This window comes from Ovis aries, chromosome 11 (genome assembly GCF_016772045.2).
Source record: "Ovis aries strain OAR_USU_Benz2616 breed Rambouillet chromosome 11, ARS-UI_Ramb_v3.0, whole genome shotgun sequence".
NCBI classification, from domain to species: domain Eukaryota; kingdom Metazoa; phylum Chordata; class Mammalia; order Artiodactyla; family Bovidae; genus Ovis; species Ovis aries.
In genome coordinates this window covers 36278723-36297085 of record NC_056064.1, presented here as the reverse complement: position 1 = coordinate 36297085, position 18363 = coordinate 36278723, and the positions used below count along the sequence as shown (strand labels likewise).

The 18363-nt window shown below is 54.9% G+C and overlaps 1 protein-coding gene across 9 annotated transcripts; it reads left to right on the top strand.

Moving 5' to 3' along the window:
• Window positions 1-1538: 1538 nt before the first annotated feature.
• Window positions 1539-18276, top strand: PDK2 (pyruvate dehydrogenase kinase 2). Of its 9 annotated transcripts, none has more exons than XM_027974696.2 (11): window positions 1539-1642; window positions 3981-4122; window positions 11961-12032; window positions 12363-12580; window positions 12829-12918; window positions 13121-13198; window positions 15312-15388; window positions 15480-15578; window positions 15749-15856; window positions 16524-16637; window positions 17193-18276. In XM_027974696.2, the coding sequence occupies exons 2-11, from the start codon at window positions 4055-4057 to the stop codon at window positions 17331-17333; spliced, it is 1065 nt and encodes a 354-aa protein (XP_027830497.1). In that variant the 5' UTR covers window positions 1539-1642; window positions 3981-4054; the 3' UTR covers window positions 17334-18276. The 9 variants fall into 9 exon arrangements, with proteins under 9 accessions (XP_027830497.1, XP_004012826.1, XP_012041312.1 ...); XM_004012777.5 differs by lacking the exon at window positions 1539-1642 and adding an exon at window positions 1962-2201 and having other exon boundaries at window positions 12363-12547; XM_012185922.3 differs by lacking the exon at window positions 1539-1642 and adding an exon at window positions 1962-2201.
• The last annotated feature ends 87 nt before the right edge of the window (window positions 18277-18363 follow it).

Below are 18363 nucleotides of genomic sequence, written 5' to 3'. Positions count from 1 at the left end.
AGTTAATTGCTGGGTGAGACTCTCCCAGTTCTGCTTCTCCCAGCTCTGACGCTGTGGAAGCCTGTGTTGAGATAAAGTTTCTGTCAGTCTGAGTCCCTGAGAACGCCCCACCAACCCAAGTTGAACATATAGTGGAAAATTTGGGGATTTGTGCCTTTTGTTACCTGTACTCCATTCAGCTAGCAATTAGGTCATTGACGATTTTGGTGAGTGCAGAAGAATGGGTAGGTGAAAGTGAGAAGAAAGAATGATCCATGGGTAGGAGACCGTATTTGCAACAGTGGGAAGATTGAAGTCTGGTTCAAGGCACTAGATAAGTATGGGTGGGACTTGAGCAGGGGAGTGCGGAAGAGATGAGGCTAGAGAGTTAAAGTAGATCATGTGAGAACTGGAAAGGCTCCTGTAAGAAGTGAAAGCCAAGGCTGTGAGCAAGGGAAGTAACACCTTCAGATTTGCAGTGGAAGATGGTACCTGAACCTGTTTGCTCAACTGTAAAATGGTGGTAACAGCAGCACGGTAGAGCTATCTGGAGAATTCAATGACATGATGCATGCAAAGAGTGCCTGGCATATGGAATATTATTCATTCAGCTAAGAGAGTCCCTTCCATTGTGAAGCCTTGCACACAGCTCTGCACTGGTTACAACTGCATCTGTTGTTAACTATTTAATTATTTACTTATGCAGCTCTCTCAACTGAGAAATGAAACAATCAAGCCAAAAGACCATGTCCCAATCCTGTCTGTGTATCCCAATCCAGTCTGTGTTTCCCATTCCCAGCATATAAACCTAGCAACTATTTGGCACTTGGTGAGTGTGGGCCAAGGATTGAAGTGGAAAAACACCTCATAGGGGCAAGTGGGTGGGATACCGGGACAGGACATATCTGGCGTTGGACCACAAGAGGACGAGCTTTGTTCCCATGAGAGATCCGGACTGCTGTGAAGTGCCGGCTCTTGGCCTCCAGCACAGATCATCTTCCAGGACCTTTCTCTAAGAAAGCCAAGTGCGAAAAAGGTTGCTTTCTCGGGTCAAATGCTGCTGCTAAGTCGCTTCAGTCGTGTCCGACTCTGTGCGACCCCATAGACGGCAGCCCACCAGGCTCCCCCGTCCCTGGGATTCTCCAGGCAAGAACACTGGAATGGGTTGCCATTTCCTTCTCCAGTGCGTGAAAGTGAAAAGTGAAAGTGAAGTCGCTCAGTCGTGCCCGAATCTTAGCGACCCCATGGACTGCAGCCTACCAGGCTCTTCCATCCATGGGATTTTCCAGGCAAGAATACTGGAGTGGGTTGCCATTACCTTATCCAAGAGTAGAGAATAATAAAGGTGATTTTAAAAGTTCATTGTAGCCGCCGCTAGGCGTTAATGAGGGGGTTGACTCGGTGTTTTTTAACTGGAAAAGCAAAATGCTGCCTTGTCCTGAGCTGCTTGGATCTTTGTGGAAGTAGCTGTGTTACACGTCTATGTGAGGGATTAGCATGGGCTCGCATCCCGGTTCATCCACAGTCCGAGTCACAGTCGTCCAGACTGGGAACCCACCAGACGCCCTGAGGGAGAGCAGGTGGGTGGAAGTCGGGACAGGTGAATCGGGCCCTCGCGGGCGGAAGAGGATGCGTTGAAAGCTCTCGAACAACCTCCGGGCAGGCAAGTGAAGGAGATTCGGGGAGGGAACGGCGAAACGGAGTGTAAGAGGAAAGGGAATAACGGGCCTTTCGGGAGGGAGGGGTTAATCCGGGCTAGGCCGGGAGGAAGAACTCGCGTAGTGACGCCGGGGAGGCGGGCTCTCGGCGCTGCCTCTTGAAAACAGCAGGCCGCTCGGGGCAAACACTGGGTTAAGGGGGCGGGCCCAGGGGGGAGCCACGTGCCGGGGGGAGAGGCTATTGGCTCTCCTGGAGTTGTTTGTGAGACGCCATTAGCGACGTCGGGGCGCCGCAACAAGCCAATTGGCCGGGACTCGGAGCCCAGTCGGGGTCGCGGTGGGGAGGAGGCGGCCGCCGCGGCACCGGGCTGGGCTGGGCTGAGCCGAGCGCCAGCGCTGCCCGCGCAGGGTCCAGAACCCGAGCCCGAGAAGTGGTCGCCACCGCCATGCGCTGGGTCCGCGCGCTGCTGAAGAATGCGTCCCTGGCAGGGGCTCCCAAATACATCGAGCACTTCAGCAAGTTCTCCCCATCGCCGCTGTCCATGAAGCAGTTTCTGGACTTCGGTACGAGTGAGCAGGAGGCGGCTGGCCCCGGGGGTCTGCGAGGGGCAGGAGTGGGGAGGCTGAGTGACAGGGAAGGTTTGCTTGCAAACCTTGGAGTCCAGACAGGAAAGAGTTAACGGGGAGGCAGGGGCCAGTTGGGTTTGAAAGGGTTAAGGGCACCCCGGCTGAAGAGACTGGACTGTTAGGGGGAAGTGGGGGCACTGAGAAGGAGGGGGTCCACGGTATCTTACTGGGTTTTGCGAAGAGTCTTGGGAGAGGAAGGGGCAGTGAGTCAGTGCCGTTGGAGCAGGAGGGTGTATCCAGGCACTGAAGGGTTACTAGGGATTGTCCTGGAGACTCCAAGAGTAAAGGTCAGAGAGGAAAATGGGGGGTGTTGTAGGAGTGACTAGGGGGCATTGCGAGCCTTCGGGAAGGAGACCTGCCCTGGGGGTCTGTTAGCGGGAGGGACTCTTTCAAATGAGTCAACAGGAGAGACGCCCTGACTGGTACACCTCCCCCCACTGAAAGAGCTGGCCCCCAGCTGTCTTGGAGGACAAGGACGCTTGAAGATCAAATCTGCTGTGGCCTGGCCGTCTGTCTCCAGCTGGGTAGGGGTCCAGGGCACCATGAAATGGAGTCAGACAGCTTGTACCCATCCTTGGCTGCCCCTGGGTTCCTGGGCCAGGGTCACCTACCACCAGTGATCGGGGAGTGGGAAGGCTGTGCCAACATGGTGACTGAAACAGGCATTGTTTAGACAGTTTCTGTTCGCACGGAATTTCTATGGTGCCAGCTAGGGACTAGAAGGGGTTGCCCAGGTCTCTCAAGAGTTGAGGGGACAGTGCCTGGCTCAGGTTACAGCTGCGTCACTGATGGGAGGGGGCGGGGAGGTGGCAGCCAGGACACAGGGCATCTGTTGCCCGATTACTTGTTCACCTGCTTCCCTCCGTGTTTGAGCTCCTGCCATGTAGGAAAGCTGCCTGAGCCCGCTCCCAGCCTCCAGCAGTTGTCTAGTCCAGACTGGACCCCAGTTAACAGAACTGTCACAGCAGGGAGGGACTCACAGTAGAGTGGTCCACTTGGAGTTCAGTGGGTAAAGCAGATCTTCAGAGGGATAGTGACATGCCCTGGGTGACAGAGTTAAAAGCAGAACCTGGACTTAGAACCCAGGTCTCCTGACTCTAGGCCATGACCTCATTCAGTCCTCTACTCACTCTTCATCTTCAAGCCAGACCAAGAATCTAAGTATCTGGGCCCTAGTTCCCCGACCCTGTCTACCTCTCAGGTGGGTGGGCATTAATGTAGGGGCAAGTCTATTGTGGACATAAAGACCACCTGGGCCAAGATGATGCCAGGACCCTATGGCTGCAGCGGTCTGAGCATAGCTTCTCTCAGCCAGGGGAGCTCATCTCAAGGTAGGATGGGTTTCCCAGGCTCCTCTGCCCACAAGCCCTGCAAAGTGAGAGTCTACTAGGAGGGAAAGAAAGAGAAGTGAGATAACTTGGGCTAGAGGCAGCACCCAGGGGGCCCAGGGTGGCCCTGTCCCCTGTGGTTGAAGGCAAGCAGGGTTCAGCTGGAGGTGGCGAAAGGACACCACCTCCCTAAGGGTTAGGCTGGGTGGTGTGGTGGCCACTGCATGGGTCAGGAGGGGCCCCTTGTCCTGTGCCTCCTTGTCTTCTTGTCTCTCCTGAACCGTCAGGAAATGAAGTATTTAGTGACCTGACCCCTTCCCCACCACTAGGAGGTCTTCTGGCTCCAGTGCTTTGTAACTCTTAGGCTCACCTTTCCCTCTCCCTGCAGGGTCCAGCAATGCCTGTGAGAAAACCTCGTTCACTTTCCTCAGGCAGGAGCTGCCTGTGCGCCTGGCCAACATCATGAAGGAGATCAACCTGCTTCCTGACCGGGTGCTGAGCACACCCTCGGTGCAGCTGGTACAGAGCTGGTGAGACCCTTGGCTAGATCCCCAGGCCGCCCACTCCATTGTCAGATGCCCGATGCTCCCAGCAGCCTTGCAGGAGGTGGGGAAAGAGGAGAGGCACAGGGGCTTTGAGAGGTAGGGCAGTTCTCACAGTCAAGTGGGAATCCTAGGCCATAGCAGGGACTCAGATCAAACTTCCAGCCTCCATGTCTCTGAGACAGCCCTATACCCACCACCCTCCATTCTCTGGAAAAGGAAATCATCATTTTCACACCAAAACCCAAATCAGGCTCATGTCAGCATTTGCCACCAGCCCTGACCCTGAAAATCTAGCACCTGTTGGATAACATCTAGCTGGGGCAACTTTGTGGGAAACAGGAAGAAGTGAATCTTCAAGCTGTATAATGCAAACAAATCAGCCTGTTTTGGATGTTGGAAAACACTCAAATGGACACAAGGATGGCACAGTACCAACCCCAAAGAGCTTTAGACGGGCAAAGACCAAAAGTTTATTGCACAGAGCAGCAGTAGCAGAGAGAAATTCTCAGTGAAGTTTACTCAAAAATTTTGTCCAGGGATAAGTATTAAAAACTGAATGACATTAACCAAAAGCCAATCACATGAAGAATAATCAAAAATTTGCTCTGTAACTGGGTGTGTGAGTAGCTAATCATGGTCAATCTTCAGTGGCATGTGTGCAGAAATCTTTTGCCTGTTTTTCTGGCCGTGGCAGGTCTGGTACTACTCTGGCTTCCTTTTTGATTCGGGGTATCCACACCTACTTGGAGCTCAGTGCTGTGTTTAGGTCAGGGAAACAGCAGCAGCAGCTGCTCCTCAGGAGCCCATGATCTCATGGGGAGAATAAAAGGGGCAAGCTTAAGAGCTCCATAGTGGCAGGAGCAGTAAGCTACTGAAGAGTTTGTTTTATTTCAATTAAAAGCAAAATAATATTATTTTAAAATAATGTTGGTTTCTTCCCCTTGTTGAAGAAGTATGACATGCTTACTTTGACATTTGGAGGACACAAAGAAGTAGATAAAAGAAAATGTCAACCCCTCTCTTCCACCCTCTAACCAAACATCCAGGTTTTGTAAGTGCCCTTTATTGATGCCCTTCCAGCTTTTTTCTGTGCATGAATGTGCTATAAATGACTTATTCTAACTAAATGAGGATAAAGTAAGGAAAGACCAGGCACATGGTCTGCGCACAGTGAATTTCAGTTGAATCAGAACATTGTGGGGAAGTTGAAATGGAGGCAGAGTAGGGGTGACGTGTCACTGGGCCTTATAGGTTGCCTAAGTGAACTTTGACCTAGAAAGGAGGGTAGTGTATTCAGACCAAAGGAACTGCGTGTGCAAAGGTGTGGAGGCAGAAGAGAGCCCGGCTAGGGCATCCGAGCACTCACTTTATGGACAGGGCAGTGTTAGTGCAAGTGATGAAGGTGGATTGGGGGACAGAGGGCGGAGCCTGATTTTTGTGTGGCACAATGAGGTCACCCCTGACTGGGGCCTATCCCTTAGAGGTCCAAGACCTCCAAGCCAACCGGCATTTCCTGCCATGGGGCAGCGTGGAAGGCATGGGGAGGAGACAGAAGGTGCCATCTGTTCTCTCCATCCCTCCTCCGGCTCTGTCCAGCTGAGTGACCGGGCTGCCTTTCCAGCTGGTCCTTAACTCCAGGACAGGGCTTCTCGGGCCCCTCCTTGGACACTTGTTTCCTTGGAGAGTCAGGAGATGTGGGGAGGGAGGGCAGGGAGGTGCTGATTGCCCGTGATGCCCCCAAGGCCCATAGAGCCCCTTCTTTTTAAAAAATATTTATTTATTATGTGCTGGGTTGGGTCTGAGCTGTGGCATGTGGGATCTTCCTTGTGGCATGGGGGATCTTTCTTTACGACACATGGATTCTCTACTTGCGGTGCAGGGGCTTAGTAGCTGTAGCACACAGGCTGAGTTGCTCTGTGGCTTGTGGGCTCTTAGTTCCCTGACCAGGGATTGAGCCCATGTCCTTTGTATTGCAAGGCAGATTCTTAACCACTGGTCCATCAGGGAAGTCCCGGAGTCCCTTCTTGAAAATCAGTTACACATGTTGGGGCTTGGCCTGACTTAATTCTTCTCTCAAAGCTGGGAAGTAATGACCAGCAGGAGAGAGTGAAGTGAGACAAGAGGGAATGCTTCCCAATGGATGATTCATTTAGAGGAGAGCAGGAGAGGGCAGTGGCATCCCACTCCAGTACTCTTGCCTGGAAAATCCCATGGATGGAGGAGCCTAGTAGGCTGCAGTCCGTGCTAAGGGTCGGACACGACTGAGCGACTTCCCTTTCACTTTTCACTTTCATGCATTGGAGAAGGAAATAGCAACCCACTCCAGTGTTCTTGCCTGGAGAATCCCAGGGACGGGGGAGCCTGGTGGGCTGCCGCCTATGGGGTCGCACAGAGTCGGACACGACTGAAGTGACTTAGCAGCAGCAGACCAAGGTATTGCTAGAGTGTGCTGACACACTGAAGAGACAGCCTGCTGAGACTCTTTCCAGAGAATGGGCATCAACTGCAGCAAGAGAGATTGTGGTCTGAGGGAAGGAAGGACTTCCTGAGATAGACCTCCCTCTCCATAGGAACCCCCTTGCCAGCTTGGATGATGGAGGTGGTGGAGGTAGGCAGTTTCACGAGAGGAAGGAGACAACCTACCAGAGAGCTTGGCAAGAGGGCTACTGGCCTCAGAGACTGGTGAGTGAGCAGTAAAACCTTTCCTTTGGAAATGGACAGGACCTGTGCATGTGCTATTGGTAACAGTGGTGGCAATATTTAACGTGGCAACAGCTAATGGAGTTTCTGCTCAGCTGGGGAGAGGTTCTAGGCAGGAATCACTGTGGGGAAGTGGAGAATTCCTATTTCTAAATGAAGGTGAGTGTAGTTGCTCAGTCATGTCCGACTCTTGTGACCCCGTGGACTGTAGCCTACCAGGCTTCTCTGTCCATGGGATTCTCCAGGCAAGAATACTGGAGTGGGTTACCATTTCCTTCTCCAGGGGATATTCCCGACCCAGGGATCAAACCCGGGTCTCCCGCATTGGAGGCAGACGCTTTAACCTCTGAGCCACCAGGGAAGCCCTTTCTAAATGAACCTGATGTATTATTTCAATTGGACTGACTTGGGGTCATGGGATCCTATTTTGGAGGTGACTGGAAGGTAAAGGAAAGCCCTGGGTGTAGCACCGGCATGCCTGACTCTGAGGCTTGGCTTTTGTGCCTGCTGGACACTTAACGTTTGGCCAGCCACATGGCCCCTCTGAGTCTCGGCTTCCTCATCTGTAAAATGGGTGAGACGCCACTGCTGGATGTGGAAGTACACGGAACGCTACACACGAGTGATGTCTGTGGTCTTCTGGCAGCAACACCTTCTGGCCAAAGATAATGTGTTGTGACAGAGGTTCTCTTAAGAGTGTGGTCATGGCATGGTGGCGGGGCAGACACACCGGGAAGGCCTGCTGGCGATCAGCAGCTGCTCTGAGCCTGCCCTTACTCATTGGCCCTGCACAGCAACCTTGCGAAGCAGGCCTTTTTATCATCCCTGTTTTGTAGATGAGGAAACTGAGGTTCAGAGAGATTAAGAAACTAGTCTGAGCTCATCAGGTAGTAAGTGGTAGAGCCGGGATTCCAACCCAGGCTGTGTGATCTGGGGGCTGTGCTCGCAAAGGAAAGGGAGAGAGCCGGGTTCTGGAGGAGTCAGAGATTTCTAAGCAAAGCAAGTCAGTGGGAAAGTAGATTTTCTTTACAGAGATTGTTTGATGGCTAGCATTGCGGGGGCCCAGAGGGGTAACCTTGACATCTTGCTGGGGAGAGTGACAGGCTGACAAAGGGCGTGGAGTTGGGGATGTATCTGGAAAACGGAGAGTTGAGTGAGCGTTGCAGAGTAGAATCGAATGACAGTGAGTCACTCCTGTGGCTTTGCAGGGGTGTAGTGGGAAGGGGGCAAGAGTGGGTGCCGCAGCGCCTTCTCACGAACCTCCCTTGCCTCAGCAAGGTGTGTGGACACTACACCCAGTAGTCTTCGCCCTTGAAAAGAATGACCGCCTCACTGGTTCCGGGCACCCAGGGCCTGCTCTGTGCCAGGCCCGGGGCTGTAGCCAAAACCTGCCATTGAATCCCTCAGCCGTCACCTATGTGCTCAGAGTGGAGGCTGGCCGCCAGCATCGCCTCCTCTGATCTGCTCCTGCTGCTGCGAGGCCCACGTCACACAGTGGGGCTGGAGAGCAGCGCCATCAGCAATGGGACCCGGGTCAGCCTGGCTCAGGGCCGCGCCCAGCGCCCCTCCGCAGGCAGCTTCCAGACACTGACTCGCCTCCACCTCTCCCTCCTCACAGGGCCTTTGCCTTGTTCACAGCCTGGTCCCCAGCGGCTGTGGACACTAGTGTGCACACACACACCCACAGGCGTCCAGATTCTCACAGGCTCCCCACTCCTCTGCTCACACAGCCTGTGTGTGCCTCCTCCCCCTCTGCCAGGTGCTTATTCCGACATCCCTACACCCAGGCTCATCCGCACACACTCACACAGGCACACACGTGCGCCCTGCTCCCACCAAATTCACCACTCCCCCCTGCCAAATCCAGCTCTGGATTGGCTGGAAAGCCCCAGAAGGCAGGGTCTGGGGCCTTCACGTTACTTGGTGTTGGGGAGGGACACTCCGGATGTCACCCAGGAAGTCCCGGGCGGCCTTGGTTGCTGCTGAGGGTGATAGGCCGGGCCTTCCCTAGTGCTGCCCCTTGGCCCCCTGCCTGTTCTGCCAGGCCCAGGGCAGGTGAGGCGTCTGTTGTCGTGTCACTGCTCCAGATTGTCCATGTCTAAGCCCAGCTCTTTCTCTGACCCTCCAGGGTGGGCAGCCCTGGAGCCAGCATCACGCCCTCCCCAGCATCTTTCCCTTTTCAGGACCCCCGGTGAGGTCTGGCCTGCCGGACTCTTGAGGGGGTTCAGGCCCAGTCACGGTTCCCCTGGAGAATTCTCGTTATCCTTCCTTCTGGGAGTACACCCAGGACCACTCCCCTGATGGAATGTCCCCCAGAGGAAGGCGGGCAGAGATTCTAATCCATGCTTCACAATCCAGGAGACTGAGGCCTGAATGAGGCTGCAGCTCTCCCGAGAGCCCTGCCAGCTGGCGCTCCCACTGCCAGTCCATCCTGGTGCCCTTTGTTTTACTTCACGCCACCCCCCTTGGTGGTTCATTAGGTAGCCATGGGGGGTGGGGCCAGCAGCGAGAGCGCTCATCCTGTCACCAGCCCCCAGGCCTGGCCTGGCTGGTCAGAGCCCCGTAGTTCCAACCTCCTCCCTCTCTGTTTGCGCCCTGGGTCTTGGGAAGGGGTTCCAGGGCACCTACCCCTCAGCTGGTCTCCTGTCTCTCCTGGCTCTATCTGTTCTCACCTTTGCTTACCTGCAGGTCCTCCTGTCAAATCCCCTCTCCCTCTAAGATTCACATGAGCGTGAAGCTTTCTCTTGGGCATGGGATCCAGGGATCTGGAGTAACACAGGCCTGTGAGAGAGCATTCCAGCTCTGCATGTTGACTTCCTCATCTGTAAAATGGGTCCAGCAGTAGCACACCCCCCAGAGGGTCATTGTGGAGGTTAAACTAGGGGAGCACAGAGCAGAGCCCCAGCACAAGGCCAGCACCGGTACATACTGGCCGCCCTCACCATGGACATCAGCAGCACCCCTGTTAGGACCAATACAGACAGTGAGCACTTGGCCAGGTGGTGTAGACTTGGCATCAGACAGACCTGGGTTTGAATCCCAGTGTGACTGCTTACTGTGTGACCTGAAGCATACTATCTGCCCTCTCTGAGCTGATTTTCTTATCTGCAAAAGGGGGGAATAGCGCATGTTCAGAGATGAAAGCCCTTTCATAGACTGAGCATATGTGAGCACTGATGGTCACTGAGTAGGCGTTGGCTGTTGTTATTCTCCAGGAATTCTGAGGTGAGGCTGTAGGAGGGCCGTTCTGACTGTCTGCTGGGGCGCTGAGGATGGTGAGTGGGTTCCAGGGGGAGCTGATTGCCTCTGCTCTCTGGGCTCTGCTACCAGTGACTCTGCCACCTCCTGCCAGGTGCTGTGCTGGGCCCTGTGTAGGGAAGGCAGGCAGCAGCAGCAGGGCTGGGAAAGCCCCATCTGTTCTCCGTGGCTGTCCAGAGCGTGACCGATTCAAACATGGTGTGATTCAGAGCCTGTGCCCAGGGTAACCAGGAGGAGTGTGTCACGTGCCACCTGGGGACTAAGAGGGCGCACTCAGCTGCTGGCAGTGTCTGAGCCACTGTTCATAACAAGAGCAAGCATTTAAAGTGCTCACTATTTGCTAGGCACCGTGTTAATTACCACATTTCATTCTCACCAAAAAGCAGTGACAGCAGTAGGTACAATACCCTCCCTTTTTCTGATAAGAAAACTCAGGCCCAGAGAGGTTCCATGACTTCCCAGAGCCACACAGCTCAAAGTGGACAAGCCCAGCCTGGAACTTGCAGAGCCAGCTTCAAAGCTAGCTCTTTCACTGTCTTCTCTACTGGGTTAAGCAAGAGAGGGGAGAGTGGCAGTAGGTGAAGGGAGCAGGGCATTCCAGGCAGAGAGAACCACAGGACCAAGGGGCTGAGCCTTTCTGAGCAGCCAACACTGTATAGTGGCAGGAGCGCTGGAGGCCTGTCTTCACCTCCCAGCTGCGGAACTGCCTCAGGCCTCAATTGAGGAGACTGTGAAATGGGGCTGATTCCTGCTGTTCTTACTGTTAAAGTCAAAGCCCTGCATACAGGGGACTTTGGACTATGGTGGGAACTCTTCTAGAGGAACTGTTAGGCCCCAGGGCCCTCCCTGGTCAGACTGTCAGTGGCCCCTCCTTCCTGCCAGCCAAAGTGTTTCTGCCAGAGGGAGGCTGAACTCTCTGCCTTCCCCAAGAGAGCGAACTGCTGTAGGCTGAGGTGTTGGTAGGAAAGCAGTGGCTCCCTGCCTCCCAGTCCAGTTTGGCAGCATCTGAGCCCCTTCAGGCTCTCCGTGGGCTCCAGCCCCACCCCGTGTCAGAGCTGGGCATGCCCAGTCCCCACCAACTCCCCCCGACCTTGTTTTTCCTACCCACCATTTAAAATCTAGTTCCCTAGGAATTGGGAATTGGATGACAGCTCCTGGTGTCCAGAGTCAGCGTGTGAGGTTGTCTCCTTGGACCTCTGCTCTGTGAGAGTGCTGGGCTGGCCCATGCGATACAGCAGCGACCCTGCAGGCAGACACTAGGTCTGTTTCCACGACGGCCGGGGAGGCCTTGCTGTCACTGCTGGTCTTGGGCAGGCCCCCTCCCCAGTCTGGCCCTCAGTCTTCTCACCAGGAGCCCTATGGGTGGGGCGGCCACCAAGCCCCTTTGAAGACTGCTCTTCTAGGACAGCAAAGCAAAGGCCCTCTGAGAACCAACAAATTAGAGGTTTTCTTGCACATTAAGTTTACTGTGTTGTCGGGGAGAGTCACATACAGATGGAGCAGAGTGAGGAAATTGGTGATGCAACTTGTCAACCCGTGCAGCCCACTGCGTGCTGCCCACTGAAGGTGAAGGTGAAGTCGCTCAGTCGTGTCCGACTCTTTGTGACCCCGTGGACGGTAACCTACTAGGCTTCTCTGTAAATGGGATTCTCCAGGCAAGAATACTGGAGTGGATTGCCATTTCCTTCTCCAGGGGATCTTCCCAACCCAGGGATCAAACCCAGGTCTCCCGCATTGGAGGCAGACGCTTTAACCTCTGAGCCACCAGGGAAGCCCAAAGGCACAGGGTAAAAGTTGGGTCAGCAGATCAGGGGGGCAGGGGCCTGGCCCTGAGCTAAGGTGATGCCGCCTCCCCTCCTGCACAGGTATGTCCAGAGTCTCCTGGACATCATGGAGTTCCTGGACAAGGACCCTGAGGACCATCGGACCCTGAGCCAGTGAGTGAGGCCCTGGCTAGGGCCGGGAGGGCAGGTGTGAGCCGCAGCCCCAGGGGCAGAAATGCCTGTAGGGTGACGGAAATGCCCCTGTCCTTGGGGATATCCAGGGTGAGCAGGGAGACAGCCCTCAATCCTGGTTTGTCTGGTGGAGGGGGACCCAGGACCCACCCTGTGGAGCTCCCAGGCTGTCAGGCAGGCAGTGGGAGGTCTGGGGAGGCCTTCTGGAGGAGTGGGCTGGGAAGAGTCGAGTGGGTGAAGGCGCTGTGGAGAGAAGGGCAGAACAGGGAGGGTCTGAGGGTGTCCCAGAGCCAACATCTCCCTGCCTCGCAGGTTCACTGACGCCCTGGTCACCATCCGGAACCGCCACAATGACGTGGTGCCCACAATGGCTCAGGGCGTGCTGGAGTACAAGGACACCTATGGCGACGACCCCGTCTCCAACCAGAACATCCAGTACTTCCTGGACCGCTTCTACCTCAGCCGCATCTCCATCCGCATGCTCATCAACCAGCACAGTGAGCAGGCACAGGGCCGTTCACCGTTCAGAGGTTCACAGAATGTAGAATGTGTGGGAATGAGACTTCGGAGAAGGATGTTTCAGGCCTGCAAAGGTCCAAAACTGGCCTGATTCGAGGTTGTAGGGTCTGGTCAGAGGAGAGAGGGTAGGAGGGTGGGGAGAGGGTGTTAGGGTCAGAAGTGTTAGAAATAGAGGTGGGGTCCTGGAGAGCCAGGGGAAGAGGGAGGGAGCGCTGAGGCACATGGCCCCGCCAACTGCACCCACCGTTTCTGCCTGTAGCCCTGCTCTTTGACGGCAGAACCAACCCTGCCCACCCCAAACACATCGGCAGCATCGACCCCAACTGCAATGTCTCTGAGGTGGTGAAGGGTGAGTCGTCCTCACTGTGCCTGGCCCACAGAGGAGCCCCAGTGTACCCCCAAGTTTACCTGGCCAGAGGGTGACCCATTCCCCAGTGGGTGGGGGCCACATCCTCATGGGTTTAATGTTGGTGACACCCACTGTTGATACCAAGAGAATTGCCTGCTGCGGGGAGGCTACCCCATTCTCTGATGACCTCTGCTTCTCCCAGATGCCTACGACATGGCCAAGCTCCTGTGTGACAAGTATTACATGGCCTCTCCTGACCTGGAGATCCAGGAGATCAATGGTGAGTGAATGAGGCTGTGCGTGTCTAAGGGCGGGGGACATGGGAGAGGGAAGTGATGAGGAGTCAGGAAACGAGGGAGAAGCAGAGCTATTACTATATAATTATTATTTATCTAGTAAATATTTATTAAGCAGTAAACACAACAGGCAAGGTCCCTGTTCCCACGGAGCTCACATTCTTGGTGTGGGGAGGTTGGGAAACGGAGCCTTTAACCAGTGAGTGAATAATAAGCTAATTTCAGGTCATGATATGACAGGAAGGAAACAAAATGAGACAGCCTGACAGTCATGGGTAGGAGCAGCGTATTAGATGGGATGCCAGTTTGGCTATCTTCCTGGAATCCAGAAATGCTTAATTTGAGAGAGAGGTTTTCCGCTTGCGCTATAGCCCCTGGGATAGAATGGTCAAAGCCGGCTCTACCCCCTCACGTCCCAGTTCCAGCCTGGCGAAGTTTTGGGAAAGAGGATGTGGAAGGCAGGGCCTGGGAGTTGATCACACCACTTCCCTAAGTCTCCCAGCTGCAGAGGAGGCTGAGAATTTAGTGTCTAGCTGGGCAGTTACATGATAGTTAAAACTTTGGGGGAGGGAGGCATCTATTACTGAAAGAAGAAAGGGAATGATGGACACAGAGGACAGCTACAAGGGTCCTACTTTGGATGGAGTAGTTGAGAAACAGAAGGACCAGTGTGGTGGGTTAGGAGATTGAGGGGTGAGGGGCGGGAGAGAGAGGCTGGGCATGCAGGGCCCGTGGGCTGCAGACGGGAGCTGGGATTTGGAGAAACCACTGGAGGTTTGAGGCACAGTGATGACAGGATCTGAGTAACATTCTAAAGATTAATTTAGAGGTTGGAGGAGGCAGGAGAGGACCCAGGAAGACCAGTTAGGAGATCACTGCAGGTTTAGGCAAGGGGAGGGGAAGGCAGCAGAGAGGAAAAGAAGGGGGTGAACTGGATAAACACCTTGGAGGTGGAGGGGTGAGAAGGACCAGAGACCTGGAAGTTACCTCTCTCCTCCCCAACCCCCCCCCCCCCTTCGCTCCTCAGCCCCTCTGGCCTGTGCACCAGAAACCTGAGGCGCTCATGCCTCTATGCCTGGAAGTCGCACTGCCCATATCCTAGTCTTCCCTTAAGAGCCCATTCAAGTCCAGCTCCTCCGCAAAGCCTCCCCAGACCTCCCAGAGAGGAGTTAGGCCCTGCCTGCCCCAAGTGGACCTCTGAATTGCACTGTTTAAATTACTCGGGGGCAGAAACCGAAGGGCGGAGACAGGCCACTTTACTTCCGGATCCCCAGGGTCAAGCCCAGAGCCTTGCACACAGCTCTGGGCACACCTGATGTGAAAGTGAGGTGTGCATTTCTCTGTCTAGACATGAATTTCTGAGAGGGTAGGGCTGAATTCTATTCAACTTTTTGTCTCCACTTGCCCAGCACAGGGCCCCAGATTCCCTCATTCATTGATCCATTGCACATTTATTGAGCTTCTGCTACATACAGAGCTCTGTGCCAGGCACCAGGAAGATACTCAGTCCCTAAAACCAAGAAACTCTCCAGGTTAGAGTGATTCTTAGGAAGTAGGATGCTGGTGTCAGGATCACCTGGGTAGCCCCTTCCCCTCTCCCCTGGGTGAAAAAGCTCTCCAGGGGACTCTGGTATCAAGGTGAATGCGAGTAGGCTAGGTATAGCACAGATAGATAGATACTATTTGAGGGGATAAATGATGAACAGATGGATGGATAAACAGTGGATGAATGGAAGGATGGATCTGTACTCGGAGTGAATGGATAGATGGAAAAGATAGACGTTTGAACAGATGAATATACTGAAAGACAGTTGGATGGTTGGATGTGTAGACAGGCATGAGTGGATGTTGAACGGATATGATTGATGAATGGGTGGATACTGGATGGATGGATGGACAGACACTGTATGACGGATGGATAGTACATGGAGAGGTAAATGGATGAATGGATACAATGAATGAATAGATGGACAAACGAATGAGCAGATGGATGGACAGTGGATGGGGGTTGAGTGTGGGTGTTAGGTGCTGGTGAATGAATGCTGAATGGTGACCTCTTGACAATCTCCTGATCTTTGGTCTGGACTTCCCTGGCAGCATCCAACTCCAAACAGCCAATTCACATGGTCTACGTCCCCTCCCACCTCTACCACATGCTTTTTGAACTCTTCAAGGTGAGGAGACCGGGGGATGTTCCTTTGTGAGGGTGGGGGGTGGTTAGGTCCAGGCTGCTCTCAGCGGATCCTATCACCTTCTCCACTGCAGAATGCCATGCGGGCAACTGTGGAAAGCCACGAATCCAGCGTCAGTCTTCCACCTATCAAGGTCATGGTGGCCTTGGGCGAGGAAGATCTTTCCATCAAAGTATGTGACCCTTGATTTTGAGGGCCCGAGAGCAGTGGTATAGAAACTTCCCTCCTGCCAGGAGATGGGATTAGGGAAGACGCTGGGGGTGAGGAAGACCTGAGAAGATCAGGGATGGGGTATAGAGAAAACTGAGGTCTAGAGACCCTGACACGTCCCGTCTCCCCTAGATGAGTGACCGAGGTGGAGGTGTTCCCTTGAGGAAGATTGAGCGGCTCTTCAGCTACATGTACTCCACAGCCCCCACGCCCCAGCCCGGCACTGGGGGAACCCCACTGGTGAGCTGGCTTCACTCCAGTTCCCCCTGACCTCCTGAAGAATGCCTGTCAGTCTTCTGGTCTCTTCTTATCAGATTGTCACTCGTGCCCATCACTCGCTTCCCTGCCTCCCGCGGCCCCTCCATCCTGTAGGCTGTGTGATGTCGGTCAGCTCTTCCGGGTCTCTCCTTGTTCCTCCTCCGTCTCCCCAGCCTGTACCTCCCTACCTATCTGTGGGTGTCTGTCTGTTGCTTTTCGTCAGTTCTCCCTGTCTTCTCTCACTCTCCACGAGTAACTACCTCTCTCGGCATTATTCAGCTCACCAGCACCTCCGTGTCCATTCCCAGTGGAATAGGTGGGGCTAAGTGTGGGAAATAGAGACAAAGAGGTGCCCAGTGACCTGCACAGACCCCTGACTACCAGGGCCAGCCCCCTCTCCTGCCCTGCCTGCTGCTCCCCACCCCCGCCCTGCCCTGCAGCCTTCCTCCCCCCACTGGACTGAGTCCCTCTCCCCACAGTCCCCGTCTCGTCTCCGAGCTGTCCCTCTCTCCTGTCCCCTCCTCACCCTGGTGCTGGGAGCCCCCGGTACGACCCAAGCTTAGGCATCCTCATTCAGCATATAGGTCTCTGCAGCTCCAGGGAACCCAGGCCCAGTGTCTCAGAGCGCTCCCTTCCCACCTCCTTACAGGCTGGCTTCGGGTATGGGCTCCCCATTTCCCGCCTCTATGCCAAGTACTTCCAGGGAGACCTGCAGCTCTTCTCCATGGAGGGCTTTGGGACCGACGCTGTCATCTATCTCAAGGTGAGGGCCCCTGCCTGCAAGGCCTGCCCAAGGGGCCAGGGTGGGTTGCTGACAGGTCAGGCCTGTTCTTAGGTTTCTTTTCCACCCCTCCAATCTTTTCCTGATTTCAGACTGAGAATCAGAGCAGAGCTATAGTTCCCCAGCCACCAGGCACTCCTAAGTTGGCAGGCAGTTTCAGTGAGTCTGGTGCATGAATGAGACCCTGTTCTGGGAACCCTTGACTTGTGAGGAAGCATGGAGAACTCATTCAGCTCAGGGGGCGACGGAGGCCCAGAGCTGATGACCTTTTTCAAGGTCACACAGCCTGCCTCCTCCCTCTCCCTCCCTGACCTTTAAGTGAACAGCCTTTTTAAACGGGCAAGAGCAAGCCACAGAAGGGACAGACGCTTTCATGGGTCTTTCTGGTTTAGTCATCTCAACCAGTGTGGCACCTCGCTGGGCTGACATGTGGGCCATAGTTAGTGGCCACTGGAGCCCACCACTGGGCAAGGGTGGTCTGCCAGGGAGTGGGCAAGGTGCAGGAAAGCAGGAGAGGCTGACCCTGATGCCCCTCAGGCCCTGTCCACGGACTCAGTGGAGCGCCTGCCTGTCTACAACAAGTCAGCCTGGCGCCACTACCAGACCATCCAGGAGGCCGGCGATTGGTGTGTGCCCAGCACGGAGCCCAAGAACACGTCCACGTACCGTGCCAGCTAGGAGCTACCCAACTCACCTACACCCAGGAGAATGGACTGCTGTCGCTGGGTCCAGCCTCTGTGGTGACCCTCCCCATTCCCCGCCCCCCCAGGTGCAGGAGACTCTCCCTGTTGACCAGCTTCTGTCTCCTTGGAAATCACTGCAGTGAGCAGTCTGTGGTGGCCCCTAAGTGCCAATCTCTGTCTCCATGGAGACCCCTTGGTGGCCTCCCTGGGTCCAGTCTCTGTGGGCAACGCCTGAGGGTTGGAGGGTGTCTCCATCCTGATGGGGTGTTCCAGAGACACGTTTCCATGGCAGTCTTCCTCTCTGAGCCCAGAACTGCCACTTCTCTGCCAGGGGCCCTAGGTCCCCCTCTCTGCCCACCACAGCCCTGGCCTTCCAAGTGGACGCCCCTGCTTGCCTTACTGTCCTGGCCCATGCCGGTACCCTGGCACTGGTCTGGTGTCAGTGTTGGGAAGGGGCCAGGTGCCTGCCACATCTGGGGTAGTGGGAGGGGACCCCTGGTTGGGGATCTGGTCCTATAGTCTCTCCCTCCTCTCTAAGGTCAAAGGTAGGAGGGAGGGGTTTCTCACCTGGGGCTCACCCCTAAAGCCGAATAATCTGGGAGGACACAGAGGTCAGCCACCCAACCTCTCCTCCCTGTAGGTAACCCCAGCAATGTTTCTGCCACCTCCCAAGCCCTTCCCCTGCATGTCCTCATGTGCATACACCTACCCACCACCCACGGTCGCCCCTGAGCTCCAGACCCCAACTCCCACTGTGCCTGGACATGCGTGTGCTTGGGGTGGCTTTCTCCCTAGAATGTTGTGTGTATATAGCTAGTTTTATAGCCCCGAATGCCCCTGCCCTTCCCCTTAGCACACAGGGGGTTAAAGTTGTGTGCTTCTCCCAGTGGCTATGATGGTGACAGTGACATCTACAGTAAAGAGGAGATAGAATGAGACTGCGGCCCATCTGCTTTCCTGGGGGAGGGAGATCCTCTTGTACAAATGGATGCAGACTGCAGTCCCTGTGATCAACACGTGACATG